The 16,717-nt window shown below is 43.7% G+C and overlaps 1 protein-coding gene across 2 annotated transcripts in view; it reads left to right on the top strand.

Annotated features, from left to right (window-relative positions):
• The first annotated feature begins 4 nt into the window (after positions 1-4).
• Kat7 (lysine acetyltransferase 7) overlaps positions 5-16,717 on the top strand; it is a 32,558-nt gene continuing 15,845 nt past the window's right edge. Inside the window, exons 1-7 of one of the 2 annotated variants that reach the window (XM_004859661.4) lie at positions 5-195; positions 2,881-3,028; positions 5,980-6,156; positions 6,963-7,202; positions 9,942-10,024; positions 14,247-14,336; positions 16,325-16,423. In XM_004859661.4, the coding sequence (XP_004859718.1) occupies positions 181-195; positions 2,881-3,028; positions 5,980-6,156; positions 6,963-7,202; positions 9,942-10,024; positions 14,247-14,336; positions 16,325-16,423 (852 nt within the window). In that variant the 5' untranslated portion in view covers positions 5-180. The remainder of the gene's footprint in view (positions 196-2,880; positions 3,029-5,979; positions 6,157-6,962; positions 7,203-9,941; positions 10,025-14,246; positions 14,337-16,324; positions 16,424-16,717) is intronic. The other variant, XM_004859662.4, reaches the window with a different exon arrangement.

The following is a 16,717-nucleotide window of genomic DNA, read 5'->3' as shown; positions in this document are numbered from 1 at the left end:
AGAGCGCTTCAGCCCGCGGCGCCTGCGCAGAAAGCTCTAGACGCTGGGAAGCAAGAGGCACTTGAGATCGTCCGCAGGGTTGGGACTGCTACAGAGGCCGCCACGGAGCCCGCCGGAGCCACCGTTCCTCCTGCTGCTGCCGCTGCCCGAATCGGAATCGTCGGGCCGCAGCCGCCGGCAATGCCGCGAAGGAAGGTGAGGAATGGGAGAAGAGGGATGGCGGGTTTCTAAGAACAGTCGATGGAGCAACGTGACGTAGTTGGCCATGCCTCACCATGATTGAGATCCAACTTCTCCCTACCCCAAACCTAGCTCAGCTACCCTCGCTTTTCTTCTGCCGTACCCGATGGAAAAATGTGGGCCCAAACCGGGCCTCGGCCTATGCTTGCAATTATTCCCGCCCTCTGCTTGCCTGGATCGGAGGCGTTCTTATTGTTAATTGGCCGATGAAACGTCTTGAAGCATATGGATTGGCTGATGACGCCGCCTGTTTGGGTCAACGGTCACCTCCCCGCGTGCGGGGGTGGTCTCTGGGCCCGGCCCCGGCACTCTGCGATTGGCAATGGAGAACGATCCCTCTTGCATTGATTGGCCAGGCTTGGCAGTCTGTCCCGTGGGGGCGCGGTTTACCAGGGCCATGATTGGATGGCCCGAGTCCCCGCCCTTCCTGGTGGGGATGCTGATAGGCGCAGAGGCGGGGTTTGTTGTGCCGCTTTCCCTCCCAGGTGTGGGCACAACAAAGCAGGGAAGTGGGTGGTGGGGAACCAGCGCCCACTCCCAAGGGATCAGACCCGGGCCTGTTGCGTCTAAGCCAGCATCTTCCATTATATGCTTAGTTTGGCAGTGCCTAGAAAATGTAGTTCGTAAAATTAAAAGAAAAAACTTTTTAGGATTAAAAGGTCACACAGGAACACTTCCATCTTTTTTTACAATTGAACACGTGGAAGCCTAATGGAGTCTCCCAAGCCACTTGTCAGGCAATGGGAGAGCCAGAGCTGTAGAACAAATGTAATTCAACGTGTAGTTTCAAGGTCAAGCCAGGAAGAGCTGGTCAGAGGTCAGAGATTCGCATATCTGGGTAATTGGACAAGTGGCTTTAAGAGTCCCTTTCCTCCCAGCTATTTGCTGTGACTCTTTCTGAGATATCTGTTCATTTTTGTTTTTATTTTTAAATTTTTTATTTTTGCCACCAGGGATCGAACACAGGACCTTGCCCTTGCGAGGCAGGCGGCGGCACCACTGAGCTAAATCCCCAGTTCTGTTCACTTTTGGAAAGATTACTCATGGAATATTTGCAAAGCTTGGTGGTATTCTGCTCACTTCTGCAGAACTCTCTTTTTACAGAAGCTTTCCAACTCAAATATTTACACTTGTAATGTCTCCTAAATGACCTAAGTTGGTAGGTGGTATTTATGTTATGAAATGCAGAAAGAATATCGTTGCCTTGGTCCACAATTCCCTTTCTGCAATTTCCAAATACAATGCATTCTCGAAAATCTCAGTTTTTTAGTAACTTGATTTGTGGCAAAGCTGTCCTAAGCTACCTGGAGCCCACTTAACAGTTTTTATGTGTCTCATTTAATAGGACTGTTTATATAGTTTGCTGCAGAAATACTGACGTATTCGTTATGGAGTGTTATTTACAGAGTATATGTGAAGTATCCCCTTTTTAAAAGTCTAAAACATTGTGAATTCTAAACACAAGTAGTCCTAAGTGGCTTGCTCTTTGAAGAAAGAACCAAGTCTTAGGGCTGGGGATATGGCTCAATGGCACATGACCTATTTATAGATTGAAGCTCAGTGGTGCTTCTAGCACTATACTCTTTGCTTTCCAGTTTGGTGAAAAATATAGTGTTAATGTTCAGTTGATCAAATTATCTTTATGGCTGTTCACTGTAATAATTAACAAGTAACTATTAACTGAAATATGAATTTTTAAAAACTTGTTTTTGAATATCCGTTAGTCTTGAGTACAAGTTATCTTTTTTAGTACTTCTGGCAATCATGTGGAGAAATGTCAAGGATAGCTGGGATAAGGAAGAAGAATTTTTATCTTTTTCTGCTTAAGTTCCTTTGCAGTCAAGTTACAAGCCATTGTTTTAGGGTGTGTGTGTGTGTGTGTGTATTTTTTTTTTTTAGACCAGGGTCTCACTATGTATTGCGGGGCTGGTCTTGAACTCACTATATAGCCCAGGCTGGCCTTGAACACACAGCCGTCTTCCTAGTTCAGCCTCCTGAGTGCTAGTGACAGGCATGCACCACCACACCTGGCTCTGCTTCATATTTTGAAATAGTATGTGATTTTTAGGGTTTTTTTTTTTTTGTGTGTGTGTGTGTGTGTGTGTGTGTGTGTGTGTGTGTGGTGCTGGGGATCTAGCACTGAGCCACACCCCACCTAGTGTATGGTTTTTAAAAAATGTGATCCCCCCCAAAAAAAAATGTGATCCCCATTCATGGAGACTTGGAATTCAATTTTCCCTAACATTTTAAATGGGGCCCTTTTGCCAACATTTTCCATACTGTCTTGGACTTTTCCTTTGTGTGCTTATGTCAGCCAGACCATTTTGAGTTGCGTGCTTTCATTTCCAGTTAGTGGTACTGATCGCCAAATAGACTTGGCTCATAATTAGTAATAATACAGTAAGAATTCATTCTCCTGTCTTCATTTACTTAGCAAAGGTGCCTGTGTGTAGGTTGTTCCATTAAAATGTCCCAAATAAAGGGAAGCTGGCTCTGGGGAGGGAGGGGAAATGCCTGTGGAGTTCTTCCTTAGGTTTGAACTTGGTGTTTCTAGTGTTGTGATTCATTTTATTTCCAGTGCTAATGAAAACCCATACAGTCAATGCTTCTGTGCTAATGTCTGGATCTATGGTATTGCAGAGGAATGCAGGCAGTAGTTCAGATGGAACGGAAGATTCCGATTTTTCTACAGATCTCGAGCACACAGACAGTTCCGAGAGCGATGGCACATCACGCCGCTCTGCCCGCGTCACCCGCTCCTCCGCCAGGCTCAGCCAGAGTTCCCAAGGTAAGATCCTCCTTCTTCCTGAGCGAGCCTCGACGTAGACTAACTGGTCATTGTATTGTCGTACAAGTAATGTGGAAATTAGCCCTTGGCTTGGTATAGATGACAGAATCTGGTAAAATGTAGGGCAAATGCAGAAGCAGCCTATTTTTACAAATGCTTCTATTGGTGTAGTGTCTGGTTTGCATACATAGAGGATTTGTGGCTCTGGGGCACAGGTGTGTCTTGAGTAATTTATTTTTTAAGACCACAGTATCACCTTTGGTAAAACCACTCTGTTAGAAGGGTTGAGGGGCTTAAAATAGTCTCCTGAACTTGTTCCTGCATGAGGCTCAATGCTTGTAAAAGCATGTTTTATGGGCTGGGGATTTAGCTCAGTGGCTTCGCTCCCTGTTGTGTAAGCACAAGGACTCAAGTTCGATCCCTGGTGAGGGGGGAGGAAGCGTGTTTTATTTTGGAATGTACTTAGATACACATTTGATGAATAGAACTGTTTGTTCCCAAATATCAGTGGGTAAATACCCAGAATTTGATAGTAAGAAAAAGAATCTTGACTAGCTGGTCGTGGTGGTGCATGCCTGTAATCCCAGCAGTTGGGAGGCTGAGGCAGGAGGATTGCCATGAGTTCAAGGCCAGGCCAGCCTGAGCTACATAGCAAGGTCCTGTCTCAAAAAACCAAGAAAAAAAAAAAAGTATTGGAGTGTCTCTAGTGCAGTGAGCCATTGGGGCTTAGATTTGAGGGTAGCTTTGACTCCTGTGGTTTGCTCAGGGATTCCTGGGGGATGAAAGAGGATTACAGTCAACATAGAATGCTGATCAATAGATGATAATATGTCAAGGGAAAAATTATAATATTCTTTGAGCACTTGAATAACTAATGTTGATTGGTTACTGCTATATAAGCATGTTACAAAATGGGAGAAAAATGTCAGTCGGAATATTCTCTCTTAACCATTCCTAACCATTTTTTAAGATATTTTTTCACAGAAGTATAGATATTTTATCTTGATTTCAGAACTTTTTCAGTTTCTACCACAGTGGACCTGTTCATAAACTGCTGCTATAATTTAATAACTATGCTAGACTAGGATACCTGAATAGAAAGATCATAAATCCGGGGCGGGGATTTAGCTCAGTGGTTCCAGCGCCTGCCTCGAAAGCGCAAGGTCCTGAGTTTGATCCCTGGTACCAAAAAAAAAAAAAAAGAAAGATCATAAATCCTGCCTTAACAAAGCTCAGAGTTTAGTGTATGATAAAGATATGTAAATTGATAATGAATGTTTTTGTTTTGTACTGAACCCAGGGCTTTTGGAGTGATCTACATCCCCAGCCCTCTTTATTTTGAGAGAGAGTCTGGCTAAGTTGCCCAGTTTGGGCTGAAATTTGGGATCCTCCACCCTCAGCCTCCAGGGTGCTGGGATCACAGGTGTGGACTGCCTGCCCCCCCTGTGAATTGGTAATGGGATGCACTGTGGAAAGGGCTTTGACAGAGATTTATTTGCTTGTCCTTTTTTTTTTTGTACTGGGAATCAAACTCGGGACCTTGGACTTGCTAGCTAGGCGCAGTGCCACTGAGCTAAATCCCCAGCCCAGAGATTTATTTACTTAGAGTGCTCTGGAAGCCCAGCTGTGGGGCAGCAATTTAGAGCAGGCCTGCCAGAGGAAGCCTCACAAGATCTCAGGAATTTACAAGATGGGAGAATGTTATGCTAGGCAGAGGGAACAACATATGCAAAGATAGGGAGATAATATTGTTAGAAAGAGTAATTGGCCATGCCCTGGACACCTGAAAGTTATGTTCGAGACAGGTCGGAAGTGCCTAAGTTCTGGGTCTCTTTGTAGTCTTTGTACTTGGTGACCAGAGAGTCACGTAAATCCCAGGAGCATCATTGACAGTGTAGTCTAAGTGAGGCTGCTTTCTCAAGAGCAAAATGTAGACTGCCTCGTGAACACGCCCCCAGGGGCACGCAGACGTACAGCTTGCTGGGTACTAACTTCCCACCTGAAAGTTTGAGGGTTTCAGTCTTTTCTTTTTTTTTTTTCCAGTCTTCTTTCGAGTCTTTACAATTTATGCATTATCATAGGATAGTGTTGTCTAAAATATGCTTTAATTTTGGTTTGAATTTCTTTTATTTCTTTTGTCATCAGGTAGGAGGTGTAAAGGGCTGCTGAGTCTCCAGAATAGGTTTTGCCATCCAAAAGAATTTAAGAAGCTGTGTTCCTATCCTTAGGGTGTTATGATTTTCTATTTTGAGACAGAAGAGGCCCCTAAAGAAAGGAAATATTTACCTGTCATTATATCATACTGTTAGTAACAGAATATTTTTTTTAGGCTGGGGCTTTGAGGAATGTCCTTTCCTTTTTTTTTTTCCTGCTTTTTTGAGACAGGGTCTCACTATGTAATTCAGTCTGGCCTTGTACTTACTACCTACCCCAGGCTGTTTTTGAACTCAATAATCCTCCTGCCTCAGTCTCCAGAGTGCTGGGATTAAAGGCATGCGCCACCTCGCCCAACATCCTTTTTTGTGGGCCAGAAACAGGCTTGACAGATTAACTTGCTCAAGATGCCACAGCTAGGTGCTTTTGTGGTATGGAGTTGAATTATGTTCAGTCTAGATTCCAGATCATTTTTTTTTTTTTTTTTTTTGGTACCGGGGATTGAACTCAGGACCTTGCGCTTTCGAGGCAGGGGGCGGAACCACTGAGGTAAATTCCCAACTACAGATCTTAAACTGTTAACACTGTGCTGTACTGTATTATAGCTCTATATCTGAACTGAACTCTTTTGCTTATGTGTTATTTAATAAAATAGATATTCTCAGGATTTGTTGCATTTTGTGGACTATGAAGAGGAAGAAGAGCAACTACATTCTAACAAATCATATATGGATAAGAAGTAAAACCGATTTTCTTCTCTTTTCCTTTATTTTATGATCTTTTAAAATTGGGATCAGACTCCAGCCCCGTTAGAAACTTGCAGTCCTTTGGCACTGAGGAGCCTGCGTATTCCACCCGAAGAGTGACCCGTAGTCAGCAGCAGCCCAACCCGGTGACTCCAAAAAAGTACCCCCTTCGGCAGACGCGTTCATCTGGCTCAGAAACCGAGCAGGTGGTCGATTTCTCAGATAGAGGTGAGTGGTACTCATTACAGAGGATCTGCTGGGTCCCCGAAGGAGGGTGTGGGCACCACAGGGATTCCTGAGGCAGACCAAAGCCAGCTGGCTGTGCTTGGTGCTTTTGTCTTGCTGAGGACAGTCTGGTTGTGGAGTTTCTCTGACATGTATGAGATTGGACTTGGAACAGGACAAAGGGAGTAGGGCCTTCTCAACCACAGACGGAGAAGGCTTCGCCCAATTCTCTTAGAGCCGTGCTTATCATAAGTCTGTTTACCTCCAGATTTCTGAGTAGAAGTGGTCTCTGCTCAGTTAGCCTATGACATTTGGGTTCACAAGCCCAAAGCCTTAGAGATTAGAAGGTGCTGAGCTTCTTCTAGCCTACCAATATGGTGCGTTGCTTGGACATTATTTAACATTTTAAAATTTGTTGCCAGTATTTGGAAATACAGAGATTTTATATAAAAATCTGAGTTGAGCTGGGCGTGGTGGCGCACGCCTATAATCCCAGCACTCGGGAGGCTGAGGCCGGAGGGATGGCTGTGAGTTCAGGGCCAGCCTGAATGACATAGTGAGACCCTGTCTTGAAAAAAAACCTCAATTGATAGCTTGTTTTTAAACTGGTCATTTGCCCATAGTAGTAGTTGGCTGTGGCTGAAGAGTAGTTGTCCCCTTTATATGAACAGTGAACTTTTTGAGCTTGCCCAGTCCCTGAAGGCATTTGGTTTGCAATCCTTGATCGAGAGCCCCTAAACTCTTGGGAATAATAAACTTTTAAGTAAATGAACTTCATTCACAAATTCTGTCAATTACTTTTGCTTTAGAAACAAAAAATGCAGCCGATCATGACGAATCACCACCTCGAACTCCAACTGGAAACGCACCCTCTTCTGAGTCTGACATAGACATCTCCAGCCCCAACGTGTCCCACGATGAGAGCATTGCCAAGGACATGTCCCTGAAGGATTCAGGCAGCGACCTCTCTCATCGCCCCAAGCGCCGCCGCTTCCATGAGAGCTACAATTTCAATATGAAGTGTCCTACGCCAGGCTGTAATTCTCTAGGTCAGTATGGCCCTGCTTTACAATGCCCAGGGTTCTGTGGTTCTCTGTCTCTGGAGTTAGGATCATGCAGAAATGTTCAGTGTTCTGTTGTGATTTAGCTTCTTAGACTCTTCAGTGTTATCAGTAATAGTGATTGGTCCACTTGAATAAAAGTATTTCAGTTTTTATTCATAATTAATCTAGTGCAAAGAAATTAACTATGATGGACCATTGAGTTTGAGAGATTTTCTTTTTTTCCTTTTGATTTTTTGAGACGGGGCTTCCCTATGTAGCTCAGGCTTTTCTTGAGCTCACTATGTAGCCCGGGCTGACCTTGAACTCTTGGAGATTCTCCTGCCTCAGCTTCCTGAATGCTGGGATCACAGGTGTACACCACCACATCTGACATTTGAGAGCTTTTCTCAGTGAACAATTCCCTCCTTTTCCCAGAAAAAGCAAAACCAGAAAGGACCAGGTCTCATTATATGGCATGTAGTTCCCACTTATGAAGGCCATCAGAGCAGAGCCAGTGCAGAATGATGGTCTCATGGCCACAGCTGCTAAGGAAATGAGAAAAATAGATTTCATATCAAGAGGCTGTGAGGGCCAGGGATTTAGCTCAGTGGTGCCACACCTCCATTTGGAGTGCAAGGTCCTGAGTTCGATCCCCCCAGTACCAGAAAAAAAAAAAAGAGAGACTGTGAGACTTATTAGAGTCCACATGAGCCCCTGGCTTTTTGTGACTTCAGTATTAAGTCTCCTGGCTTTGTGTATTTATAAGTATAAACAAAATAAAAGATTTCTTCTTGGATAAATAAGTCTCATTGTTTTCAGAAGACTTTTAACCCTTACTGAATCTTTTACGCATTCTCAGCATGATTTGAAGCTTTGAGCTGAAGGGCAGATGTCAGCCTTAAGCCTTTGTCTAAGGTGGGAAGGCCTGCATTGGGAGAGGAGGTGTCCTTCCCTATGAATATTCTGGTTTCCCAGTGCATGCAAAAGTTACGTATACACTATACTATAGTTTTAAACCTTTGGGAAAAAGCACACACCTTAATTTAAAAATACTTTTTTCTTAAAACATGCTAACGATCGACTGAGCTGTTGGAAAAAACCCTGTCAGTAGACTTGCTTGACAGATTGGCCCCAAACCTTTAATTTGTTAAAAAAAAAAAAAAGTACTATCTGCAGAGTGCAGTACAGTGAGAGAATGTCTGTATCTAAACAAGCTTGCATAGCAGCAACACTACGCTTTACACAGTGTCTGATCACTGAAGTGCTTTGCTTCCACCAGTGTCATCAAAAACACGAGCTACAGCTCACAGTACTGTGTTGCAACGGCTAAGGTATCACCAGGCGGTAAGTTTTCAGCCGTTTCAATGTTACAGGGCCACTGTCACATATGTCGTACGTTGTTGACCAAAACATTGTTATGGGGTGCGTGACTATAAGCCTATGGCTTTCTAAAATTCCACGTTTAATGACGCAGTCCTAGAGATCTCGCAGTCTGAATATCACAAACCCATCCCCTCAAATTCTTGGACTGTTTTGGCTCTTCAAAGCTGACTCTATAAATCATGTTATATCATTTTTTAAAAATTGGGTGGCCCTGGGAATTGAACCCAAGGACTTTGGACTGAGCTACCCCAGCCCTTTTTATTTTCTGAGACAGGGTCTCACTAAGTCAGTAAGTTGCCCAGGCTGGGTCCAAGCGTGCAGTCTGCTTGCCTCAGCCTCCCAGAGTGTTGGGATAACAGATATGTGCTGTCACACCCAGCTGTTGCGTAAGTTTTTAAATCTCAGTATATCTTTTACCTAAAATTAAATTTCTTTTTTCCACGAAAGAACGGTGAAGATTTTTGTAGACTTGTAATTCAGCTTAGCTAATTTATCTTTTTACCCCGTTGGCATTGTCTCACCAGCCTTTTCGGACTCTGTCTTATAAAACCTCTTGGTTGACAGGGCCAGGGATTTAGCTCAGTGGCACTGCACTTGCCTTGCAAGCTCAAGGTCCTGAGTTCGATCCCTGGTACCAAAAACAAACACACAAACAAAAAAACCCTCTTGGTTGAAGAGATATATATGAGGAAATAATTCCCTATTCCCTTTCTTCTTTTTTGTTTTTTGTTCATTTTTTTTTTTTTAGGCACTACAGATAGAATCCAGGGCTTTTGTATTGAGCTACATCAACAGTCCTTTTTTTATTCTTTATTTTGAGAAAGGGTCTTGCTAAATCCCTAAATTGCTTAGCTTGGCATCCTCCTGCCTCAGTCTCTGAGAGTGCTGGCTTATATGACGAATAGGCTGTTTTCTTCTCCATTTTTCATAAGTTTCAAAAGCTTATTGAAAGGAATGAAATTTAAATTGGATAGTATCACATAGTAGAAAGACTAGTACACTTATACATGACATGATTAATTTAACCCACGAAAAAAGTGTACCTGTTTGTAGTTTTGTGCCTTATTATAAATGAATGCTTCATGATGACATTTTGGGGTTTGGTAGTATGTATATCATCAGAATAGAAGGAACTACAATTTATATTAAACATACACAGGTATGTTAAAAGATTGCCAAGTGTGTTCTGTGAAAGAAAAGGACTTTGTTGGGTACAAGTTGTGATCCTAATGGCACTTACCTTTTGTTGGTTCAGTCTGATCCATAAAGATGGAATAGCAAGCAGACAGGCTCACTGTAGAGAGAAATGTCGTTTTTGGAGTTTACGTCTTTCCAGGAGTGACCTCTCCCCTTCTTTAACAGGACACCTCACTGGGAAACATGAGCGACACTTCTCCATCTCAGGATGCCCGCTCTATCACAACCTCTCTGCTGATGAATGCAAGGTAACCGCCCTCTCTTCTCTCTGTGCACCTCGGGGAGAGCTTGCTGGTGGCCTGGTGCTTGGGTGCACACGGGCTGTAGTGGTGCACAAGATGGGCCAGGTCCTCGTCCTTATGCTTTAGTGGAGAAATAGTAAAAAAAAAAAAAATGTGTTTTTGAAAACTGCTTGGACAGGCAAAAGAGTTACAATATTTAGTGAGTGCTTTGGAAGACATGAACATAGACTATTTGGTACACTGACCACCAGTGCATTGATATTTTCCATAGAAAATTGACTTCAAAGACCGCTAGGGACATGCTTGTTGTACTAAGGCATAATTTGCATAGATGTGTGATCTCGGTATATATGCATTAGATTTTCTCTTTCCAAATCTATGAAGGTATTTTGCTTTTTAAATTTTTTCCATAATTCTTTTCCTCTTTCTCTGTCCATTTCTACAGAAAACTTTTCCTTTTTCTTACTCAAAGTCACACCTATTCCTGGCTAATTCTTCTGTTAAATTCTTGAAATTAGTCACCTTTGGGATATGGATAATGGATTTGAGAGTAGAGCCTGAGGTTCCATTTGAATGTTCTTGGGTTGCTTCTACAAGGGTGAAACCAAAGAACTAATTATAGGGAAGCAAGAATTGAACATGTTAATTAGATAGATTGCTTGGGGAGTATTTGGGCAGGTCACCCTAAGTACTTTGGTTAAACTAAAGTCTTGGTTTTTGGTTGTTACTTTGCCAACAAAGCCTGTGTCCCAGGTTTGTGCTTGTCCGAGCAGGTTTCATTTTGAGGAAAATTAGATTCCCAGCTAACATTAGTTCTTTTTGATTCAGGAACTTGTTCTCTAATAGAGAAGCAGACCACAGGGTGAACATTTCTTCATGTGTTTAGTCTTTCAGCACAGTAGTATACATCCACTGTTGATATGGACTGTATGATTGAGAACTCTGCTCTTAGTTTACTTCATTCCAAATCTTTTTGTGAGCAGGGCAGCCTTTTCTGCTCAGTGTAGGCTCTTGCTGTTGTCTTCCTGTGGTCTTCAGTAAGATCAAAGCACCAGTGAGTCTGCCACCATGATTCAGAAGCTGGCCAGGCGCTGGGTTCTTCTTCCTCTCAAAATAACTGTGATCTACTTCTAATAGATCCTTTTTTATGTACCTTTAAATGTAACAGTTTATACTGTGGTTGGTTTTACATCAAAATCTTCCAAATGTATAATTGTAAAAATTGTTAGCTGGTTGTGGTGGCTCAGACCTGTAATACCAGCACTTGGGAGGCTGAGGCAGGAGGATCCTGAGTTTGAGGCCAGCCTGGGGAATTTAGCAAGACCCTATCTATTTTTTTTTCTTCTGGTACTGGGGATCGAACTCAGGACCCTGTGCTCTCGAGGCAGGCGCCGTGCCACTGAGCTATATATATCCCTGGCCCTAGCAAGATCCTATCTTTAAAAAAAAAGTTGCCGTGTAACTATATCAGCGTGTTACTTAAACAGTTATAGAAACGGGCTGGGGATTTAGCTCAGTGGTTTTGCCACCTGCCTTGCAAGCGCAAGGACCTGAGTTCAATCCCCGGTACCAAAAAAAAAAAAGAATAAAAACAGTTACAGAAAAAGAAAAATTTCAGTCTGGGGAAGAAAATACTGAAAAAAGGAAAATACTTGTGTCGTGAATTTTCTTATTTCATAAGGGCAGTGAGACTTAGCATAATCCGTCTTTGTCTGTGGAACGTGTGCTTGGAGGGTAGAGAATTTCTGAACACGAAGTATCTTTGTTACACTGAGAGTCCCAAATGGGAAGACCGGACAGTTTCACCCTGTTCTAAATAGTTCTAGTTTTTCTTTGGTTGGTTTTGTTTTTTTTGCGGTGCCGGGGATCAAGTCTTGGGCTTCACACGTGCTAGGCAAGGGCTCTACACTGAGCTGCGTGCATCTCCTGCCCAGCGAAGGCTTTAGTGTTTAAAAATCCTCTGCATGTGTAGGGCTGCACGCGAGAGTCCCAGTAAACCTTTCGGTCAGTGATGGTGCCATTTTTAGTTAGCCATCTATTTTTTTAATGAGTCCATGTTTGTAGTACATGATGTTCACATTCCTTGTGTGGAGTTGGTGCATGAATGGAACACATCTTGATTCCCTTTTTCATCCCCTGTCCTTCTCTCTCGAAATCCCTGGTCCCCCTTGCATTTGAGAAATATCTATCCACTTCCTATTATCTCTCTTTTGTTTGCTCCTTGTTTATATTTTGGGTTACAGTTATCTCAGGGTTCAGTGAAGAAGGTAAAAGACTACATTCAGGGAGTTTACACTCTCCGGGAGGGAGGTGGCAATGCCTAAAAATTAATCAGTGAAGAATTCTCCTAGAGTGAGCCGGGTGTGGTGGTGCACGCCTGTAATCCCAGCACTTGGGAGGCTGAGGCAGGAGCACCCTGTGAGTTCGAGGCCAGCCTGAACTACTTAAGGAGACCCTGTCTCAAAAAACAAAGAATTCCCTAGAGTGATAAATACTGTGAAAAATCAAGACTAAAGGCAGTGACTTTTAGGGGTTGGGGAGAACACACTGCTTGTGCTGGGGGTGTGGTTAAGGAAGGGCTTTCTGAAACACTGGCATTTGATCTGGGTTGTGGATGACAGCAAAGAGACAGGTAGGTATGTAAAGGTCTTGGTGAAGAGGTAGTGAAGTAGAAGGAATAGCAAGTGAAGATGCCATAAGGTGTGGACACACTGTTGGGTTTGAGGGATGGAAATTTGGCTGTCTGGCTGGAGTTTGATGGGAGATGAGGAAGTAGGATCCAAGTTTTGTTTTTTTTATAATTTTTATTTTATTATATTTTTTATTTTTTTAATTTTTTTTTTTGGTACTGGGGATCAAACTCAGGTCCTTCTACTTGTGAGGCAGGTGGTGGAACCACTGAGCTGAATCCCCAGCCCTTACTTTTATTTTTTAATTTTTTTTTGATCCAAGTGTTTTTTGAGATGGGGTCTCACTATGTAGTCCAGGTTGGCCTTGAACTCACTGTGTAGCTGAGAGTGGTCCTGAACTCATGGAGATCCTCCTGCCTCAGCCTCCCCAGTGCTGGGATTACAGATGTGTGCCACCATGCCTGGTTTAGGGAGTATGTTTTTATTTCTGATGGCAGCGGAAGGCATTTGGAGGACCTAGCAGAGATGGTTACAGTTTCACAAGCATTTTGTTGAAATCATAACTTGCTAGTGAGTGGAGAATGGATTGTCGGGTAGATGAGTGACTCGAGGACCACCCTTCCTGTCTGGTAGGAAGTGGTAACCCGAGCCCATGTGGGATCAGTGTGAAGCCTGAGAACATCCAGGATTCTCGGTGGCTTTTGGAAGGGAGCAAGTTACTAGACTGGCGGATGGATTTAATATGAGGTGTGAGGAAAAGAAGAATCAAGGGTAACTCTAGTTATTTAACCTGATCAGCTTTTTGTTGTTGTTCTGGGGTTTTTTGGTACCAGGGATCAACTTGGGGCCTTGCGCCTGGTGGTGGCACCACTGAGCTAAATCCCCCACCCCATCAGCTTTTGAGATGGTGTTTTCATTTATTGGTATCAAGGAGGTTTGGGTGGATCGGATTTGTGGGGAGTATTAGTTGCTCTGTTGTGGCACTGCTGTTTTAGTGGTGAAATTGAAGAGGCAGTTGGATGTGAGATCTCAGTTCCAGATGATGAAATTGAAACTATTGAGAGCTGATGGGATTTGTCTGAGATTATGTAGCTACAGAGTTCAGTTTCCTGTAGGTTTTCTTTCTCTTCCTCTCTCCTCTCTCTCCTCTCCTTCGCGTGCTCTGTGTTGCCTAGGCTGTCCTTGAATTCCTGGGCTCAAGCAATCCTCCTGTCTCAGCTTCTTGTGTATCTGGGACTATAGGCACACATCTTTGTGCCTGGCTGGAACTTAGGTTCTCTGTTTCTTTGTACTTCCTTACTCTATTGCACTTCTTCGAGGTTTCTTGTCCATTTTATGTGGAAAGAATCCAGGCTCAGTCATCAGACTTCATTAGCTTTGCTACCATTTGGCTGTGATCCTTTAGCTTCTCTGATCCTTAGTCAATGGCTGAGAAAGTGTAACGTGAAGCTTGCGTGCCTCTTTCTTAAAGACTATGACAAGTGTACTTCTGCTTTCAGAGTACAATGTAACTTCCGGGATAGTTACCGTGTTCTTATGCTGTAAGTAAACGCAGTCCTAGGAGCGGGTGGATTTATTGACGTTGTTGATGGTTGCAGGTGAGAGCACAGAGCCGGGATAAGCAGATAGAAGAAAGGATGCTGTCCCACAGGCAAGATGACAACAACAGGCATGCAACCAGGCACCAGGTACGGGCCTTGTGATGCTCTGGCCGCCCACAGGTGGAGATCTATGTCATGGGTCTCCTTCGCCCATAACTGTCTTCATTGGCCCATTTGGGCCTCTTGTTTCCCAGGGTTCATCTAAATAATTGCTCTTCCAGGCATAAATTCAGAAAGATGATGTTTGTTTTCCAAATAGTTTTCACAAAGCAAATGTTCTACCTCCTAAGTGGAGGGATCATGCTACTTTCAGTAATAAGAGTAATGAAAGATGCTCTTGATTATTTGAAAAATTGCACTTGCTGTGCCATTTCCTCGCCTTGCGCTCCTTTGCTAACTCGTTATAGTTTGCCCTCTGACCCCGTTCCCCTTGTTGGCCCATGTCCAAGGTCACCAGGGACTTCTTCAGCACCTGACACTTGTCGACCAGGTCACTTCTCTCTTCCTGTGAGCTCCAGGCAGCACCCTGGCTCTGACTATCTTCCCGCCTCCTGAAGATTCAGGCCATGTTGGCAGTGCTTGGGCCCTCCTTCCTTTCTAAATGGCTTTAGTCTTCCTCTTGCTCTTTTCCTGCCCAGAACTCTGTACATGTAGCGAGCAGGGAGGTTGTAATTCTCCTTCGAGGCCTCTTGCAGCTCCTAGCTGAAGTAGGACTTGTTCCAGTTTGCTCCTGCCTGCAGTGAATCTGCCTCATTCTTGCTGTCCGCCTGTGTTGTACATAGTTTATCATCTAAGTATCTGTATGGCAGAGGAAACAGGATGAAGTGAGGAAACAGATCTGGATCTGAATGCTGTGATCTCTTACTTGCCCTGGGCAGGTCAGCTAATCTCCCTAAACTTTACTTCTTCATTAAGAAGGGCTGAGGATTTGGCTCAGTGGTTCGGCCACCTGCCTCGAAAGGGCAGAGTCCCAAGTTTGATCCCCAGTACCAAAAAAAAAAAAGAATGATGTGTGTGTGGGGTGGTGGACACCTGTATTCCTCCCACTCTGGGAGGCTAAGGTAGAAAAATTGCACCTGGGCAATATAGCAAGACACTGAAAAACTAAAGAGCTGGGGGTGTAGTTCAGTGCAAAGGACCTGAGTTCAGATCCCCGGTACTGCAAAGGGAAAAAAAAAGAGGAATGAAAAATGCCTACCTGCCGGGACATGGTGGCACATGGCTATAATCCCAGCACTCTGGAGGCTGAGGCTGGAAGATCTCTTTGAGTTTGAGGCCAGCCTGATTATAGAGGAAGACCCTGTCTCAAAGAATAAAAAGGTGGCCGTGATGGTGCACACCTGTAATCCTAGCACTCAGGTGGCAGAGGCGGGAGGATCTCCAGGAGTTCAAGGACAGCCTGAACTACATAATGAGACCCTGTCTCAAAAAACAAAACAAACAAAAAAACCCTGCCTGGGTAGGTCATGAGCTGCATTAAGTGTGAGTAGGTGCTGTCCCCAGTGTGTGGTGGCAGGTAAGAAGTGCTCTGTAAGTATAGCTGCAAAATTATTATTTTGTGTCACTGTTAGCTAGTAACCGTTACTTCAAAAACAGCATTCGGTAAATGCTTATTGTGTTGAAAGAATCTGTATTCCTATTGCTTTGGTAGAGGCTACTATTCTTAATTTGTATTATTATTAAAAACTGTTATTCTGAACCCGTATTTAACTCCTAGTAACGGTATGATCTGGGTGCTAGGGAACCCTAATTTGGAATTATAAAATTGCTGTATTCGTCACAATGTGACTGTAATGTGCTGGCATTTTCTTCCCCTTTAAAAAATTTTTGCCGGGCGTGGCGGCACACACCTGTGATCCCAGCACTTGGGAGGCTGAGGCAGGAGGATCGCCAAGAGCTGGAGGCCAGCCTGGGCTTTATTGTGAGTTCAAAGCCAGCCTAAACTACACAGCAAGACCCTGCCTAAAAAAAAACAAAGAAAAAAGCTTTGTTGCTTTGATTTTGACACTTCTGAAGCCTGGCTTCATAATGAATTTTCTATGTAGCTTTCTCAGTTCTCTCTTTTTTCCTTTTAGGCACCAACAGAAAGGCAGCTGCGATATAAAGAAAAGGTGGCTGAACTTAGGAAGAAAAGAAATTCTGGACTGAGCAAAGAACAGAAAGAGAAATACATGGTGAGGAGAAGTTCAGTACCTATTAGCACGAACTTCGGCTATTGGATTTGCTTCTCTTGCTCTAGGCATCTGTCTTTTCAGATTTTTCAGTTTGCTCTTTTCTCCATGTGGCTATCAAGTGAGTAGCCGGGCAGGGTTATAAGTGTGCACCATCGCATCCAGCTTGAAATCTATATTTTTAAAACTTTGGCTGAGTGTGGTGGTACACCCCTGTAATTCCAGCACTTGGGAGCCTGAGGCAGGAGGATCACTGAATTCTAGACCAGGCTGGGCTACAGACAGTTCAAGGCCAGC

Source organism: Heterocephalus glaber, unplaced genomic scaffold (genome assembly GCF_053883595.1).
Source record: "Heterocephalus glaber isolate CG9 unplaced genomic scaffold, H.glaber_assembly_v1.0 deba00001773, whole genome shotgun sequence".
Taxonomy (NCBI): domain Eukaryota; kingdom Metazoa; phylum Chordata; class Mammalia; order Rodentia; family Bathyergidae; genus Heterocephalus; species Heterocephalus glaber.
This window is presented reverse-complemented; position numbering and strand designations above follow the sequence as displayed.